The 16,403-nt window shown below is 43.5% G+C and overlaps 1 protein-coding gene across 1 annotated transcript in view; it reads right to left on the bottom strand.

The window, feature by feature from the left end:
• LOC139266214 (uncharacterized) overlaps nucleotides 1–16,403 on the bottom strand; it is a 200,672-nt gene that overhangs the window by 96,385 nt on the left and 87,884 nt on the right. The window contains exon 9 of the mRNA XM_070884045.1: nucleotides 8,552–8,784. Within this exon, the coding sequence (XP_070740146.1) occupies nucleotides 8,552–8,784 (233 nt within the window). The remainder of the gene's footprint in view (nucleotides 1–8,551; nucleotides 8,785–16,403) is intronic.

Genomic DNA, 16,403 nt, shown 5'->3' with positions numbered 1-16,403 from the left:
CCAGCGAGGTCACAGCCAACACACCAGAACAGACATTTGTACCGAGGTGCTCCACTCGGGAAAAAAGGCTCCCGACTGCCTCACCTTGTAAATAGTTTTCACTTTGACTTTGGTGGGGAGTGATGTTGTGTGTCTGTAAAGCATGCACTCCCATGTTCCGCCATCAGGGAGTGCATCCCCTGAAGTCCCAAGGGATCCCAGCATCCCATGTGAGCACTGTATATAAGCCAGCCCCTAAGGCCTGTTCCTCACTCTGGAGTGTTTTAATAAAACTGAGGTCACTGTTACTTTAACCTCCCTGTGTGCAATCTCATCTGTGTCAGGAACAAAACAAAACCCACCTTGGTACTTGCGATTGTACATACTTGGATAAGGATCCTTTCACATATCCTCGTGGCAGTACAGATAGTAATAGCCTTAAGTTGTTGTGTAACAAGTGCAAAGACAGAAGAGGCATACCTGCGCAAAGCTAGGGATCAGAATTATATCCCATGTGTTAGTCCTAGCGCAGCTGATAGTGGTGCTGATACTCTTGGAAGAATGTGTAGGTAGATACAAGAGATGCAGAGCAAAGTCATTGACCAAGGCCTTTACCAAGAATGCAGAAAGCCTTTACTCGATCCAAAATGGGGTAATCAAACACAAAGACGGCACGAGTACCTGATATGAGTCGTGAGTGTCCTAATCTTATCACCTGATCAACAAAATCGGGGCGGGAGACACACGAATCAAGACAGGGAAAGGCAGGGAAAGGAAAATTGTTGTTCATGGGTGGGTTTTTGGGGTTACCACCTGATCAAATGGGGGATTGTAAGAGCAAAAACATTAATCAGGGGGAAAGTAATTTGGTAAAATGAAAACATAAAGCAAGAAAGGCTGAGAGAAAGGTTTAATGCATTCATGGTAAAATAGCTGAATCCTACATTCCAGCAATTAGGCAGATACCCAGAACAACGGGTTTCAAAAGGGCTCGGACTAAGGTCAGAAAAATTCTCTGAGGAGATAACACTTCTATGAGCACCCACAAGATTTATGTAGTCAGCTCACAGAAATAATGAGCTTGAGGCCGCCATGTTCCAGTCACACAAGATAACAGAAACAAGGCTCCTTTGAAATCAGTACAACCAGATGGATATGTCAAGGACACAGTCTGAGAGCTAGCCTGGGAACATGTTCACAGAAATGTAATACATAATCTATAGGGGGATGTAATATAGGCAACAGTGGCCATTACTGAATTTACCAATCAAATCATTAGACATTACTGTAACCAATGAAATTAATGTAACTGCAGTAACCAATGATATTGCTGTACCTGTATGAACCAATGTATTAGTGGTAGGTGGGCAGGGACTGGTGACAAACAACCAATGGAACACTTCCCCACGTAGTTTTACCATTTTGACTGTATTTCGACTGCATAAAATGTAACTGCACAGCTTGTCCCATGAGACTAGCGATTAGGAGTATTCAGTAGGGGTACTGATGCAACCGGTTCTCCCTTGATTAATCAGGTTTTAATAAACAATTATTTTCTCTATATACAGACCTTTGTGTCGAGTGTTCAATTTTTAATACTCCACAACAATAAGGAAATACTAGTTGATAAACCCGAGGAAACATGGAACTGGGTTTTGGGAACCCAAACATCTATGCCATCATGGTCTGTACATTTTCCACCTTGAAAGTTCGGAATGAGCTTAGATTTTTTTGTGTCTAATATTACTTTGTTTGCCCTTTCATGGAACTTTTGATAGCTAACCTTGGATTTCAGAAGATTGTTAAGTGAGTATGGTGCTCAGCAATCTTTCTTGTCCACACAGGTTTGGCATGGAAACCTGTCCATCTCAAAGTGAGACATAGTAAAGCTGGCCTTTGCATTGTAAAATATTTAACCATTTTAACCAAGTCACTGGAATTTAGGGTTGCAATTTCGCCTACCTTGGGGGGTTAAGTGTGGCCGGAGTGGATGGCGGGAACTGAACCCGCTGTTGTTTCCAGCCTACTGTGTGGACAGGAATTTATGATGAATGGCCTTGTTAAGCTCTCCCACCACATTTCTCGGCCCAAATGAAGAAAGCGGGTCTAATGACGTGTCATCAGCTGGTTTCCTTAAGGGGACCATGTCCAAATTAATTTTGACAATTGAACTGTCAGTGCTCTGCTGTATTGAGGTGCTGCAAACACTAACAAGCCTGCACAAAGGTGCACAACTGCACCCAGGCTCTCCCATGACTCCCTCCGTACGCATAACATGTAGGGAGGTTCTCTTCTCTTCCAATGGGCAGATGAGATCTCCCCAGAAGATCAACGCAGCCTGATTGCACATTGCGCAGGAGGACACAAGCAGGGATGTCATCAGGAGGACCAGGCTGCAGTGGCACAAACCTTTCGATGATCCCAGTAGATCACAAAACGTTACTGCAAAGCCACAATCAACCTCATCCTGCTACGCCATTCATCACAACCCCATCACTCTGCCTTCCCTACCCTTCTCCTGCACATTCTTACTCACACCAACTTACCTTGCACCTACACCCATCCCTCTCTATCTCCATTATCACTTCCCCATTTCACTAGCCTCCCCCTCATCCTCGTCCAATCATACCAACAAACAGCACACGAGGGTAGGTACTTGAGTCTTTTAGCCAATGTTCATGTAAAGTTTCTGTTAATATGGTGTCATACATTGAAACCTTTATTTTCAACATTCTGTGTTCTTGGACAGATTTGTGTACACCTTTGGAAGTGGCTTAGTCACTTGCAGTGAATGGTGAGACATAACGGTACCCCCCCGCAATGGTGATGAGTGTGAAAGGAATGGTTTGGGCTTTATGGAGCTGGTGTGGGGTTTTGCCAACCTGGCGCATCAAGTGTCAGCCAGAGTGTACAGCATCAAGTGAAGTAAATCTGGCCATGGTGAGGCCATCCCTGGCCTCCCGGGCAGCAAAGTGTTTGGGTGCTGATTCCCTGTGTCCTAGAACATAAGAACATAAGAATTAGGAACAGGAGTAGGCTATTTGGCCCTCGAGCCTGTTGCACCATTTAATAAGATCACAGCTGATCTTCAACCTCAACTCCACTTTCCTGCACTATCCCTTTATCCCTTGATTCCCTTAATATTCAAAAATCTATCAATCTGTCTTGAATATATTCAACTACAAAGCATCCACAGCCCTCTGGGGTAGCGAATTCCAAAGATTCACCACCCTCTGAGTGAAGAAATGTCTTTTCATCTCAGTTCTAAATGGCTGATCCCTTATTCTGAGATTCTGACCCCTAGTTCTAGACTCCCTAGCCAGGGGAAAAATTCTTCCTGCATCTACCCTGTCAAGCCCTGTAAGAATGTTGTATGTTTCAATGAGATCACCTATCATTCTTCTAAACTCCAGAGAATATAGGCCTAGTCTACTCAATCTCTCTTCATGGGACAACACCCCGTCCCACAAATCAGTCTGGTGAACCTTTCTTGCACTCCCTCTATGGCAAGTATATCCTTCCTCAGGTAATGAGACCAAAACTGTACATCATACACCAGATGTGGTCTCACTAGGGCCCTATATAATTGCAGTAAGGCATCTTTACTCTCATACTCAAATTCTCCTGCAATAAAGGCCAATATACCATTTGCTTTCTTAATTGCTTGCTGTACCTGCATGGTCCATGTATCTGAGCCAAAAAGGAGGGCAGGTATTACTACAGCCCTGTAGACCATGAGCTTGATGATAGATTTGAGGGCCTGGTCTTTAAACACTCTTTTCCTCAGGCGGCCGAAGGATGCACTGGCGTACTGGATGCGGTGTTCAACCTTGTCATCAATGTCTGCTCTTGTTGATAAGAGGCTCCCGAGGTATAGGAAATGGTCCACGTTGTCCAGGGCCGCGCCGTGGATCTTCATGACTGGGGGGTCAGTGTTCTGCGGCGAACACAGGCTGGTGGAGGACCTTTGTCTTACGGATCTTTAGCGTAAGGCCCATGCTTTCGTACGTCTCAGTAAATACGTCGACTATGTCCTGGAGTTCAGCCTCTGTATGTGCGCAGATGCAAGCGTCATCCACGTCCATGTACTGTAGCTTGACAACAGAGGTTGGGGTGGTCTTCTACCTGGCCTGGAGACGGCGAAGGTTGAACAGGTTCCCACTAGTTCTATAGTTTAGTTCCACTCCAGCAGAGAAATTGTTGACTGTGAGGTGGAGAAATATCACCAACGATGTCTCTGCAAGATCCTACAAATCCTCTGGGAGGACAGGCACGTACCAACATTAGTGTCCTCGACCAGACCAACATCCCCAACATTGAAGCAATGACCACACTTGATCAGCTCTGCTGGGCAGGCCACATTATCCGTATACCAGAGACAAGACTCCCAAAGCAAGCGCTCTACTTGGAACTCCTTCATGGCAAACGAGCCAAAGGTGGGCAGAGGAAGCATTTCAAGGACACTCTCAAAGCCTCCCTGATAAAGTGCAACATCCCCACCGACACCTGGGAGCCCCTGGCCAGAGACCGCCCTAAGTGGAGGAAGTGCATCCGGGAGGGCGCTGAGCACCTTGAGTCTAATTGGCAAGAGTATGCAGTGTTAAATATGGAAAAACTTCCAAGTCTAAGTACTGTGAGCTAAAACAAATGTGATCTTTGTCTCTTTAATACAACTCCAGAGTGTCTAAGCAGCATAGCAGACAACCTTTTATACTCCCATGCACTCGGTGTGCAGGTAAGCCTTGGGTCTCCAACAGTTGCGCCCTCTGGTGGCAAGTCTTACACAGTTACAATGTTTACATACATAACATACAGAAATCAAACGCAGGCAGCGGAAAGAGCATGCGGCAAATCTCTCGCACCATCCCTTACCCTCAACGACTATCTGCCCCAACTGTGATAGGGACTGTGGCTCTAATATTGGATTGTTCAGCCACCTAAGGACTCATTTTAAGAGTGGAAGCAAGTCTTCCTAGATTCCAAGGGACTGCATATGATGATGATGTACCTGCATGTTAACTTACATTGATTCGTGTACAAGGGCACCTAGGTCCTTCTGAACAACATTTCCCAATCTCTCACCATTTAAAAAATACTCTGTTTTTCTATTTTTCCTACCAAAGTGGATAACTTCACTTTTCTCCCCTATTTTCCCCAATCCAAAATTATGGTGTCCACTTATCTGTATGCATGTTTCTTTCAACACTGTAAGCGCCAAAAAACAAAATAGTAGTTTCCGGTAAACGAAACCTAAATGTAACGCCGGCACTATCGGAGTCCATATGGGGTGGTCGGAGCTAACAGTGTGCACCTAAAATGCACTGCGCATGCACAGAAAAAGAATCTGCGCATGCATTTTTCTTAAAAGGCTCAATTTTGTATCTATGTATCAATTAGTTACATAGATACATAGATGCTTAGTTTAGGTAATCCATGCTCTGCTCTATTAAAATTATGCAAAAAGACTAATATATTTATAGTAAACCAGCAACAATCTGTTTTGGATATAAGAGCTGATCGTGAATATGAGGCTTCATCCAACAGCAGAGCACATGCAACTTTTGATTCCTTCTGAATTGTGATAGTTTCTACATATCAAGTAAGGTCTATTGTGAAAATATAAAACCAGCTGACAAGCACTTTTGAATGTGACTTTTTAACACCCAACAGATTTCACCGAAATATTTTGAAAAATAGTCGGTCAGAAGGTGAAGCAAATTAGGCTGCATTCAATAGATTGGAGTATTGATTGTAGCAGGGGAGCTCTGCACACCCAATCCCTTACCTTTCCCGTTACAAAACACTGATCTGTTCAGGTAACAGAAAACACTTTGTGTGACTTATGCGAGTTGCTAAGTGAGTTCGAGACGTTGCTCATAATTGTATCATTTTGCTTTGGACCCAAGTGTAAATTTCAGTCCCGACGTTGAGTGCATTCACAAAGCTGCAAACGGAACGAGTTTAAAACTATTAGGCATTGCCTGTCGTATCATCTGCTCAGACACTATATCCAATTCATCATCTTAAATACATTCTGACTTTAGATCTTTACTGTCGGAATCATTGTAACACCGCCGCCGTGTATAACCATGTAGACAGACATCCATATTAACCCTTCAAAGTCTGCAATTTACATCATGCCCAAAACTCATGGAGGAAAAAAATCCGTATTTCATTTCCTTTCGTATTGTTTAGACAACTCTTCCTCGGAGCATAGCACCATGATCTAACCCAAGTATAAGGGATAGTACATATCTTTCTGAAAGCAAATAATTCTCCATCTTGCGAAGATTTGTGAATGGAGGATCTTCAGCCAGGGACAGGAGTGGGCCACAGTCGATTTCAGTAAGTGTGGGTAAGGATATTTCAAACGGTATTCCATGTGTCTGTGCGCAGTTTCAAAAAAACCGTTGTTGCGGAAAGTGGGTTTAATGGTCAAATGGTTTAATGGTTTAATGGGCCCAAAAGGGCACGTAACCTGCTTTTTAGCGTGCCACCAGCGCCAGAATATATGGCGCCAAGCATTCTGGCGCTGGTAGTCGGCACCACACCCCAACATTGGGGAAACTTTCAACTGACCTTCAACGGCAGAAAAATCGCTGGGCAAAATAGGGGCCTATTTTACATTTGCCACGTTCTTGCCCACTCCCTTAGTTTACCTATATCCCCTTGAAGTCTCTTTACATCCTCCTCGCAACTTACATTCCCACCAACTTTGCATCATCAGCAAACTTGGATATATTACATTTGTTCCCCTTGTCATGTATGTAGACCATGTATACTAACTTATTAACTGTATAGTCACATAAGGTGTGCCACCAGAGGGCACTGCGGTGGGAGACCTGAGGGTCACCTGCATAGGTGTGCAAGGTCCAGTTTAAAAGGCTGCCCACCATGCTTGTGCCTCACTCTGGAGTTACCATAAATGGGACTAATGTCACAACAGCTCAAGAACAATACTAGACCTCGTGGAATCATTCATAAGAGTATTAAAGACTTAACAACTGGCAGCGAGATTATGAACTTTCATGCAAAAATGACTAATGTTGGTGCATTAGAAAAGTTCTCATGTGGTGAAGATTGGAAAGTCTTTATGGAGCGGCTCGACCAATATTTTGTAGCAAATTACCTAGTAGGCAATGATCCGACCACACTGGCAGATAAGTGCAGAGCTATCCTGTTGACCAGTTGTGGGCCCGCAGTCTATGACCTCGTCAGGGACTTGCTTGCACAAGAGAAAACAATGACCAATTCATACGAGGAGCTGAAAGTGCTAATTCGGGACCAGCTCAAACTGAAGGAGAGTATTCCTCACGGTCGGGTATCGATTTTATACACACCGCTGCCCCAGGGCCAGGACATGATCCCCGAATGGCGTGGACTCCATGGGCAACATTGTAAAATGGTAAGTGCAGCTGAAAATTGTCTTTAATGGCCCTTTAACAAGGTCTTAATCATCCAAATTACCTTCACCGTCACTGCGTGTCGGGTCTGTTCTGTCCTGACAGATCCGACATCTGGGAAAGTAGCGTGACGGTGGCTTGACAGCGGGGACCCGACCAGATGTCAGAAAAAAACATTTTCCCACCTGATCCGCCACCCAATGTGCCTGCTGAGCCCTTGTAAAATCTAGCCTTAGAATATTATAATTTGAACCTGATATCAGATGTGCATCCATAGCAAGTTGATACCATTGTTTTGTCATGGGATGTGGCATTGGAGATGCAGCTCCCAGTCTCTGAGCTAATGTTTAAATACATTGTTCAGTGCAAAGGTCTTAGCCAATGCCAATGTTTAGCCATTTGATATCTTTGACAAGTTCTGCTTGGTTTGAGCCTGAAATTTGGATCTTTTGACTAGTAGATGGGATAATAACTGAGGTAGTTTAAGACAACTCCTATTATCTTGCTGTACAGTCACATTTTGTGTTTAGTATTGAGACTGGTTTCAAGATACTGATCAATTGTTGCTTGATTGATGACCAAAAAGCAAAACACATGCCAGTGTTGTTTTGTTGAGTGTATGCAGGTGATTGGGATCACTTCACGTGAATTTGGATGAGAAACCAGCTGGCTGAGACGATCCCTTACTCCAAAGGTAAGAGCGCATGGAATGGCAGTCTGTTTGTTTTTGTTTCCTAATCAATTACTAAGGTAACAATTAATACCACTGATCAAAAAGAATCTTTATTGGTCAGCTAGCCTTCAGGTCCCCAAATTGGAGGACTGGTAACCTATCTCTGCCACTTCTAATTTTGAGTCGACTGCTTAGAGGCAAAGAAGAATGACCTAAGGCCAATCTCTCCCATTTTCCCTCTCTGCAGCTCTTTGACAGTAAAGCCCAGATCAGACAACCACTGTGCAGAATATCATGAAAAATCTTTGTACTGTTACTTTTTAAAAGTTTTAGCTAGTGTTGTGAAATAAACAAAACAATAGGAAAACCTTTAAATGATCACAGATAAAACTGGGAGAGAGAATTAAAAATCTAGTTATTGGACTGAATGGTGACTCATTGCATGGGATTATTCCCTCTGCTGTGGTAACAAATTGCTTATTGTTTTGGTGCTTACCTGTAACAGGGATCAGTGGCCTTCTGCAGCTCCATCAGCTGTAAGGGATATTTACAGATCTTCTGCACTGGCATTATCAGAAATGCACCCAATGGGAGGTTCAACATGTGCTGGTGCAGGCGGCAAGTCTCAAAAAATAAGGCATAGTCTTGCACCTTCAAGATTTTGATGATTTCGGCTACAGCATTAGGGTGATTGTTGCAGTATTCAGAGTAGATCAGGAAGCCTTGATGCTGCAAAGGGAAAAAGATAAGGCATAATGATAAGGGAAATGACAACTGTTTTGCAACTGGGATGAATATCAATCTTACTGTGCACTACAAAGCTGACGACACTGCGTGATGCAGTCAAGACTGGACCTACTTGGTCTGTTCAGATGCCTCTGTAAATTACCATATTCAACTGCTTAATGACTGGTGCATTACGATTGGTTTCATCAAACTGCAGCAGAAAGAGCAGTGCTGGTTTCCAGAGTGTGGCACCAGGCATATTTTGAAACATGTTTACATTTTTTCTTTTAGATTAAACAAGAATTGCTTTGGGATCCTTGACAATCTCATTTTACCCTGACTTGCATTTATGCGTTAAGCCCCCTGCCTGTTTTCAGCTGCAACTCCCACCTCCTAATTCGAGCTCAGCTGAAAATCGGAATGGGCAGACAAATCAGCGGTAAGTCAGGAGTTCTGTTTCACATGCGATTTCCATCTTACTGCCGCCCCGTTTTGAGTGAGACGAAAATAGGTCCCAATTTTTTTACTCTTGAAAAAGATGGAAGAATTGATGAATAAACATAGCCAATCCCTCACATCACTGACTGGAAACTTTCAATGATTTGTCAATAATCACATCAAAGACTCTTTCTTAAGCATACACCTTCATCATGTTCATGTTTCCTGGTGCAGTATGTATCACTTTACATTTATCCATGGTAGAAGGCTCAACAGATGCCCTTTTAAGGGGAAGAGCCCTTGATGACCTTTCAGGGCAAACCCCAATTTTGTTATACTGGCATCTTATATCCAAATCCTTTTCATATAGCACCACCATCCAAAGACCTGTATTAGAATCCATCCAGCTATGTAGCCATAAAAAAGTTTCTTTCATAATGTAGTCCTCCCACAACTACCCAGCAATTGACCCTTTCTTTCTATCTTCGCCAGAGACTCAGGTGGGAAGAAATGGCTGCATGTAATGCTTTGAGGCTAAATGGAAGGAGATCATTTCAGATGCTTGAGACATGGCGCGCTATTGCTAATAACTTCCCTTAATACTTCACACTTCACGTAAAAGTCCCCAACGTTTACAGAAACCTTTTACTCAACTCACCTACGAGCCCCAACCTAGTAGATATTCCGACTGTTTATTTAAGCAGTCTGCTGGCTGTTGTAGCCATAGAGGAGGTTTCTGCTGGCCAAGCCCGTAAAGGGTTCTGTTCATACTTTTCTATGGTTTCTATTACAAGGTTTGAATTAAAAAGTAGACAGCAAGGGTGGGGGGGGGGGGTAATGTTCACCTTCGTAATCTGAGTGTTAAGCTGGTGGAGTGGAGCACCCACCTGCTGTTCATTCCACTGAAATCAATGGAAAATAAAAATTGGGCTGGTTCTATATTGGCGTGGAAACAGCTTTCAGTTTACCACCTAGGTGGTGAAGGTGAAAATTACCCCAGCCTTATTTGAAGGACAAAATAAATTATTTAATTGATAGGAACTTGTTAATTATGTTTACATCAGCTGAAGCACAAAAACATTTGTTTTTTTTCCTTCTGTATACAGTGTCAATTCTATTCTTGTATAATTTGTCTCTTGGTACATAGCATTGTGGAGCGAGCTTTTGGCTTAGTGGTAGCATTGCTGCCCCATGGCGACGCTGTCAGTTGGGTTTTATTTCTCTTCCTTCAGGTCTTTTTATGCTTTGCGCTGCAAGGTGCTGGAAGCACAAGTTGATAACAGCGTGGCGAGGTGAACGGGGCATCTGGGACCTCCTGAACATTGGGTCCAATAGTCGATCTCCTTAACCAATTCAATTTAAGGATAGCAAAAGAAACAGAGGAATGATGGAGAAGAAAATAGGGTGAATTAGATACAGAAAGAGAAATAAAGAGAGGGAAGGAAAGATTGGATTGAGAGAGAAAAGAGGCAGAAAGAAAAAGTAATAAAAAGAAATATATAAAGTTTTAAAAACCACTAGGAAGTTGCTGACGAGTTTGTTTTTTTGCGATGCTAGTGGCATGCGACATAAGTCATCCAGCAATTTGTGGTGATTCGCAACTCATGGCATATCTCTTTCTCACCACGAATTGATGGCCTTTTAAGCATTAATACTGGCGGGTGCTGTAAACTCGTAGCAACTTGCCCAGCAATTTCTGGGCCAATGTTGTTCATTCGACTCTGAAAGGGGACAACCTTAATCTGAAATTTGGGAGTTGTTGTGCAAAGATTATTTGAACAAATTGACAATGGTGCATTTTGGGAGTTTTGTCTTAGAGCGGTGATGGTGCATTCTGGGACAGTCTTTACTCAGCTGGGATTAAGCTTCACAAATGAGTAGATTGAACTTATCGAATACACATTAGCAAAAAACGGTGACCTTGTTAAGTGAACAATCTAAAATTGCTCCATTTCTTTAGAAGTCATTCCTACATAAGATAACTGACCGATTACAGACTTTCTTGGAATAGTTTTTTTGTGTTTGTTGGGAATGTTGTATTTTTAATATTTTGCAAATCAGTGCGCTTCATATCAATAATTAATTTTGAATAATATAGCAGCCACATTAGTCTCCAAAAATTCTGATCTCTGTTCACCCATTCTGAGTGCACATGGCAATATTTAATCAAATAAACAGATTACTGCAAGTAAGGTCATTGTTAATCTTATGTCTGCTAAGGACAGATAATTGTAAGGTATAGCTTCTGAATTACAGGGAACAAAGTCTGCTAACAGAATTTTTTTTTGAACTACAAGAGAAAGAAATGGTTCTATAAAACCTCTAATATGTAACTATTACTGGCAGAGTGATGGGATATGTTATCCAAAGACTGCTGAAAGGTTGAATTTGGTCAACAGAAGTGAAAACAGTATAGTATATGTTTGATTTTTCACCTGTTCGTAGCCAATGCTTGTAACAGAGAAGAGCAGAGAAGGAAAAATTGCAGCAAATCCAACACTATTGTTAACTTTGTTACATAAGGCAAGTGTTAAATTAAAAAAAAATTATTAAAACTCCTAGACTGATAAAAGAAGGCCCAACGCCTGCTTTTACCAGGCGTAAGAGTTTCACGGGCATTCGCTGGGCAGTAGTTGGGAAAATATCCCAACACTCCGTCTGCAAATGTCCATTTCCCGGGGATGTGGAGAAACTTGACAGATTGCAAGTTCCGGGTTTTCGTGCATGTGGAAGCCCGGAAATTGCGGGGCACTTACTGCCGTGTATGCACTGTGCATGTGGTCATAGGTCCCGTAAAATCTGGGCCATTGTCTATTCTTGGTAACAGGCGGGGGCACCCAGCTCTTTGGGACCAAAATCTCTAACATTTCTACAAGTTTGACTGGAAGTCGCAAACTTGATGGAAAGTGGTTGATTGGTTAGACTTTCTGATGCAATATTGTAAACTTTATAAGCTAAGGGACTTAAAGTAGGATTTGGTATATGATTCTAGAATGCTGTGTAAAGATCTTAGAATGTTGTAAAATGTATTTTGCAAGAAAGTGTGAAGAATCCGATAGAATGGAGACAGATTAGCTAAGTGTGAAGAAGCTAGGTAGGTGTGAGTAATGCAAAGTGCAATGTAATTTAACAGTTAACTCACTTGCATAAGAAGTACAGAATAACAGCACAAGCACACGTAGGTTGTGTGTCTTTATACTTATGGCCTTGAAATCCCGGTTTCTTCTTCCCGCGGGCATTCGACTCAATTCTAGAGAAAGGATACATACGCACTTACCTTTTGCTGCTGCGCCCACCAGAGACACCGGTCCTGAGGCCTCCTCTCCCTGCGTATCGGAGCGCGTGCACGTCTGGATAGACGTAGAGCTGCACTGTGTCACGTGGTATTGGGCAGTCAATCCAGATAAAGCATTTTCTCATTCATAATAATGGGAACTCCGCAAGTAGGAGTTCTCATTATTATGATTGAGAAACAGTCTCCCAAACACCCAAATACCAATAAAAAATAGAAAAACAACATCACATATTTAACATTAATTTAAATTAAAGTTAATAAATGTCTTAGAAAAAAAAATTCCGATTTTTAAAAAAGTTTTTATAATTATGGTTTAAAATAAACTTACCTTGGTGGGCAAGATTGTTAACATTAAAATGTGTTTTTTAAATATTATTTTTATATGTTTTTTTATGTTTTAAAGCTCTTACGCTGGCAAAAGTAGGCTAAGTGCCTGACTTTACCAGGCACAAGAGTTTTATGGACATTCGCTGGGCAAGAAATGGGCAAATATGGTCAAGCTAAAACTTGACAGATCGGTTTTCGGAGCATGCGCATTGCGTGCCGAAAACCAGCTTTTGCGATGCCTTCCCGGGTCCGTGTTGAGCAGTTATAATCAGGGATGCTCAAGAGGGCAGAATTTGAGGAGCGCAGATTTTTTGGGGAGTTGTGAGGCTGAAGAAGAATTCAGAAATAGGGAGGGGTGAGGCCATGGAGGGATTTGTAAGCAAGAAAGAGATTTTGAAATCGAGGCATTGCTTAACCGGGAGCCTCTATCTCTCGGGATTTCAGCGCCAATGTCATCGAAAGCTAAAGTCCTAAACAAGAGACATATGATTGTTATCTGTAATATTGTTTTATAAACTTCCAAAAGGCTAGATTTTAGTCTGTGATAACGATGCAGATTTTTGTGTTTATGGCTTCATGATTTTAAAACAAGGTTAAAAACAAAGGTTGCTCTATCTTCCCCAGATACAAACTGGAAGAAAACGGCTCTCATTCCACAGGAAATAGATAGTTGATAAAAAGGATTCCTTTTGATAGCCAGGGAAACATGTTTAAAAGAGCTAAGGGGGTACAGTTTCATGTTCGCTGCCAGGGTGATAACCTGGAATGTAAAAGGTGGGGGATCCACTCTGCCAGATTACTGCTCAGGCGGTGAATACATAAAACTTGCCCAGTGTACATAGTTCGATAAGTGGAGATGTAGGGGTAGAGTGCGTGCCCAAACCAGGAGGTCCAAGGCTCACTCTAAATTGGGCCTTGGAAACTTGAGATCATCTAAAACTCGACTGCCCATGTCCTAACTCGCACCAAGTCCCACTCATCCAACACCCCTGTGCTCGCTGACCAACGTTGGCTCCCGGTTAAGCAACGCCTCGATTTCAAAATTCTCTTCCTTGCTTACAAATCCCTCCATGGCCTCACCCCTCCTATTTCTGCAATCTTCTTCAGCCTCACAACCCCCCAAGATATCTGCGCTCCTCAAATTCTGTCCTCTTGAGCTTCCCTGATTATAACTGCTCAATACTTGCCTTCAGCTGACTAGGCCCTAAGCTCCAGAACTCCCTCCCTAAACCTCTCCGCCTCTCTACCTCTCTTTCCTCCTTCAAGACTCTCCTAAAAACCTACCTCTTTTGTCATGTATTCAACTGTCATTGTAATCCATGTATAAACTGATCTAAGTTGTACACCATGAGAACACTGACCACTAGGTGGTGAACTTGTGGGAGACACTCCTAACCTGGACTTTCAGGTATAAAAGGGAAAGCTTTACCCATCTTCTCCACTTCAGTGCTGGCTAATAAAGGTTACTGGTCACAGAGTGACCTTCTCTCTAGTATGGGCCTCATGTGCATTTGTATTATATAGTAAGGACATATTATTGGCGACGAGAAACTGGGATTTAAACCACACGAGCATGGCCACTAGCAGCACAGACAAGAGGTACTGTGTTGGTGATGATTGGGACGATTTTATTGAGAGACTACAGCAAAGTTTAGTCACTAAGGAATGGCTGGGACAGGATTCAGCCGACAAATGCAGGGCTCATCTCCCAACGGTTTGTGGATCCAGGACGTACTCCCTGATGAAGGACCTTCTAGCACCAGAAAAGCCGGCAGACAAGACTTTTGAAGAGCTCAGTAAGTGGATCGGGGAACACTTTAAACCGGCGAGCAGCATGCACATGGCGAGACACCGGTTTTACATGTACCGGCGGCGAGAAAGGCAAAGCGTTCCAGACTTCGTGGCAGACCTCCGGCGACTGGCGAGCCTATGTAAGTTCCCAGATGCATGCAGAGCGGAGATGCTGTGAGACTTTTTTATTGAGGGCATAGGGCACGCAGGGGTTTTCAGGAAACTGATTGAGACCAAAAACTTGACCCTGGAAACAGCAGATTTGATGGCCCAGACATTTATCTCAGGGGAGGAAGAGACCAGAATGATGTTTGACAAAAATCTTGGTTTAAATGCAGCAAATGGACAGGGAGTCAACATTGTTAACGCGGCACACAGTTCTCCAGGCAGACAGGGGCAATCGGACATGCCCGAGCATGTAGTCGAACACAAAGGGGGAATTCAACAGAGAAAATGGCTAGCTGTATGGCGATTCATGCCATTGCAAGGGACAGTGCGGCCAGTAATGGGGCTATCAACACCTGTCAATGGTGCGTTTAAGGACAGTTACAGATACAATCAGAGACGATCGACTGGTAATGGACCTTTTGTTTCCAACAACGGCTCATGTTGGAGGTGTGGAGGCAAACAGACAGCCAGAGCTTGCAGGTATCAGCAATATACCTGCAGAAATTGTAATGTCAGTGGTCACTTGGCACGTATGTGCAGGAAGCCTGCAGCCAGGTTGATGTACAAGGAGGACGGGCCCGATGTAAGCCCTACGAGGCCAAATGGACACTGGGGGAAATCGCTGGAAGCTGAAGTTCAGCGAGTTCATGTGGAGCACATATACAATTCAAACACCAGGACGCCACCGATACTGATGAAAGTGCTCCTCAATGGCATCCCAGTATCAATGGGGCTAGACACGGGAGCCAGGCAGTCCCTGATGAGTATCAAACAGTTCGACAAGTTGTGGGCGTCCAAGGCCAGGAGGCCAAAATTATTGCCGATTGACACAGAGCTACGGACAGTTCCCTGAGCACTGCTAGGCGACTGCTCCTCAGGGAGCAGCAGCGACCCGGGGCACAAGGAAAGGACAGGGATGTCACAGACATAAGCTAGGAGCAACGGCAAAGGCCCCGAGAGCAGGCAACTTGAGCCAACCGGCTTCCCACTGCCAGCACTGGCACTGCGCCGCCACCAGACTACCTGGACACCATCCAACAGTTCTGGTACTAGTTTGTCCTCACGCACTGGTGCTGACACCAGTACTGATCCCAAGTATGTACCTCACCAGTCAATTGTACTTGCCTCACAAGTGTACCACAAATGTAATGATGTAAATGCAAATTGGACTTGAATGTATATGAATGTAATGAGCCATCGGCATAATCCATATGTGGGGGGAGAGAATGGAGTGGTCATGGACGCACAATCAGAAACCACCAGTACCTCTACTGCCAACGAAACACCACCTACTCACCCAAGATGGAAACGACCCTCAAAGGGTCAACCAGATAGAGTTAAGCCCAGAGCACAGTCAATACATGAAGGCGATTTGCACTAAGGACTTGGGGGGAGAGTGATGTCATGTATCCAAACATGTTTACTGCTTGTACTATTACATATGATGTGCCACCAGAAGGCACTACTATGGGAAACTTGTACACCAGCTGTATGGGCACTAAGGTGTGCCATCAGAGGACACTGCAATGGGAGACTTTTAGGTTACCTATACAGGTATGCCTTGTATAAAAGGTAGGCCACCATGTGTGATCCTCACTCTGGA

This window comes from Pristiophorus japonicus, chromosome 6 (genome assembly GCF_044704955.1).
Source record: "Pristiophorus japonicus isolate sPriJap1 chromosome 6, sPriJap1.hap1, whole genome shotgun sequence".
Taxonomy (NCBI): domain Eukaryota; kingdom Metazoa; phylum Chordata; class Chondrichthyes; family Pristiophoridae; genus Pristiophorus; species Pristiophorus japonicus.
Note: the sequence above shows the minus strand (reverse complement) of the source record. Positions and strands in the feature narration are given on the sequence as shown.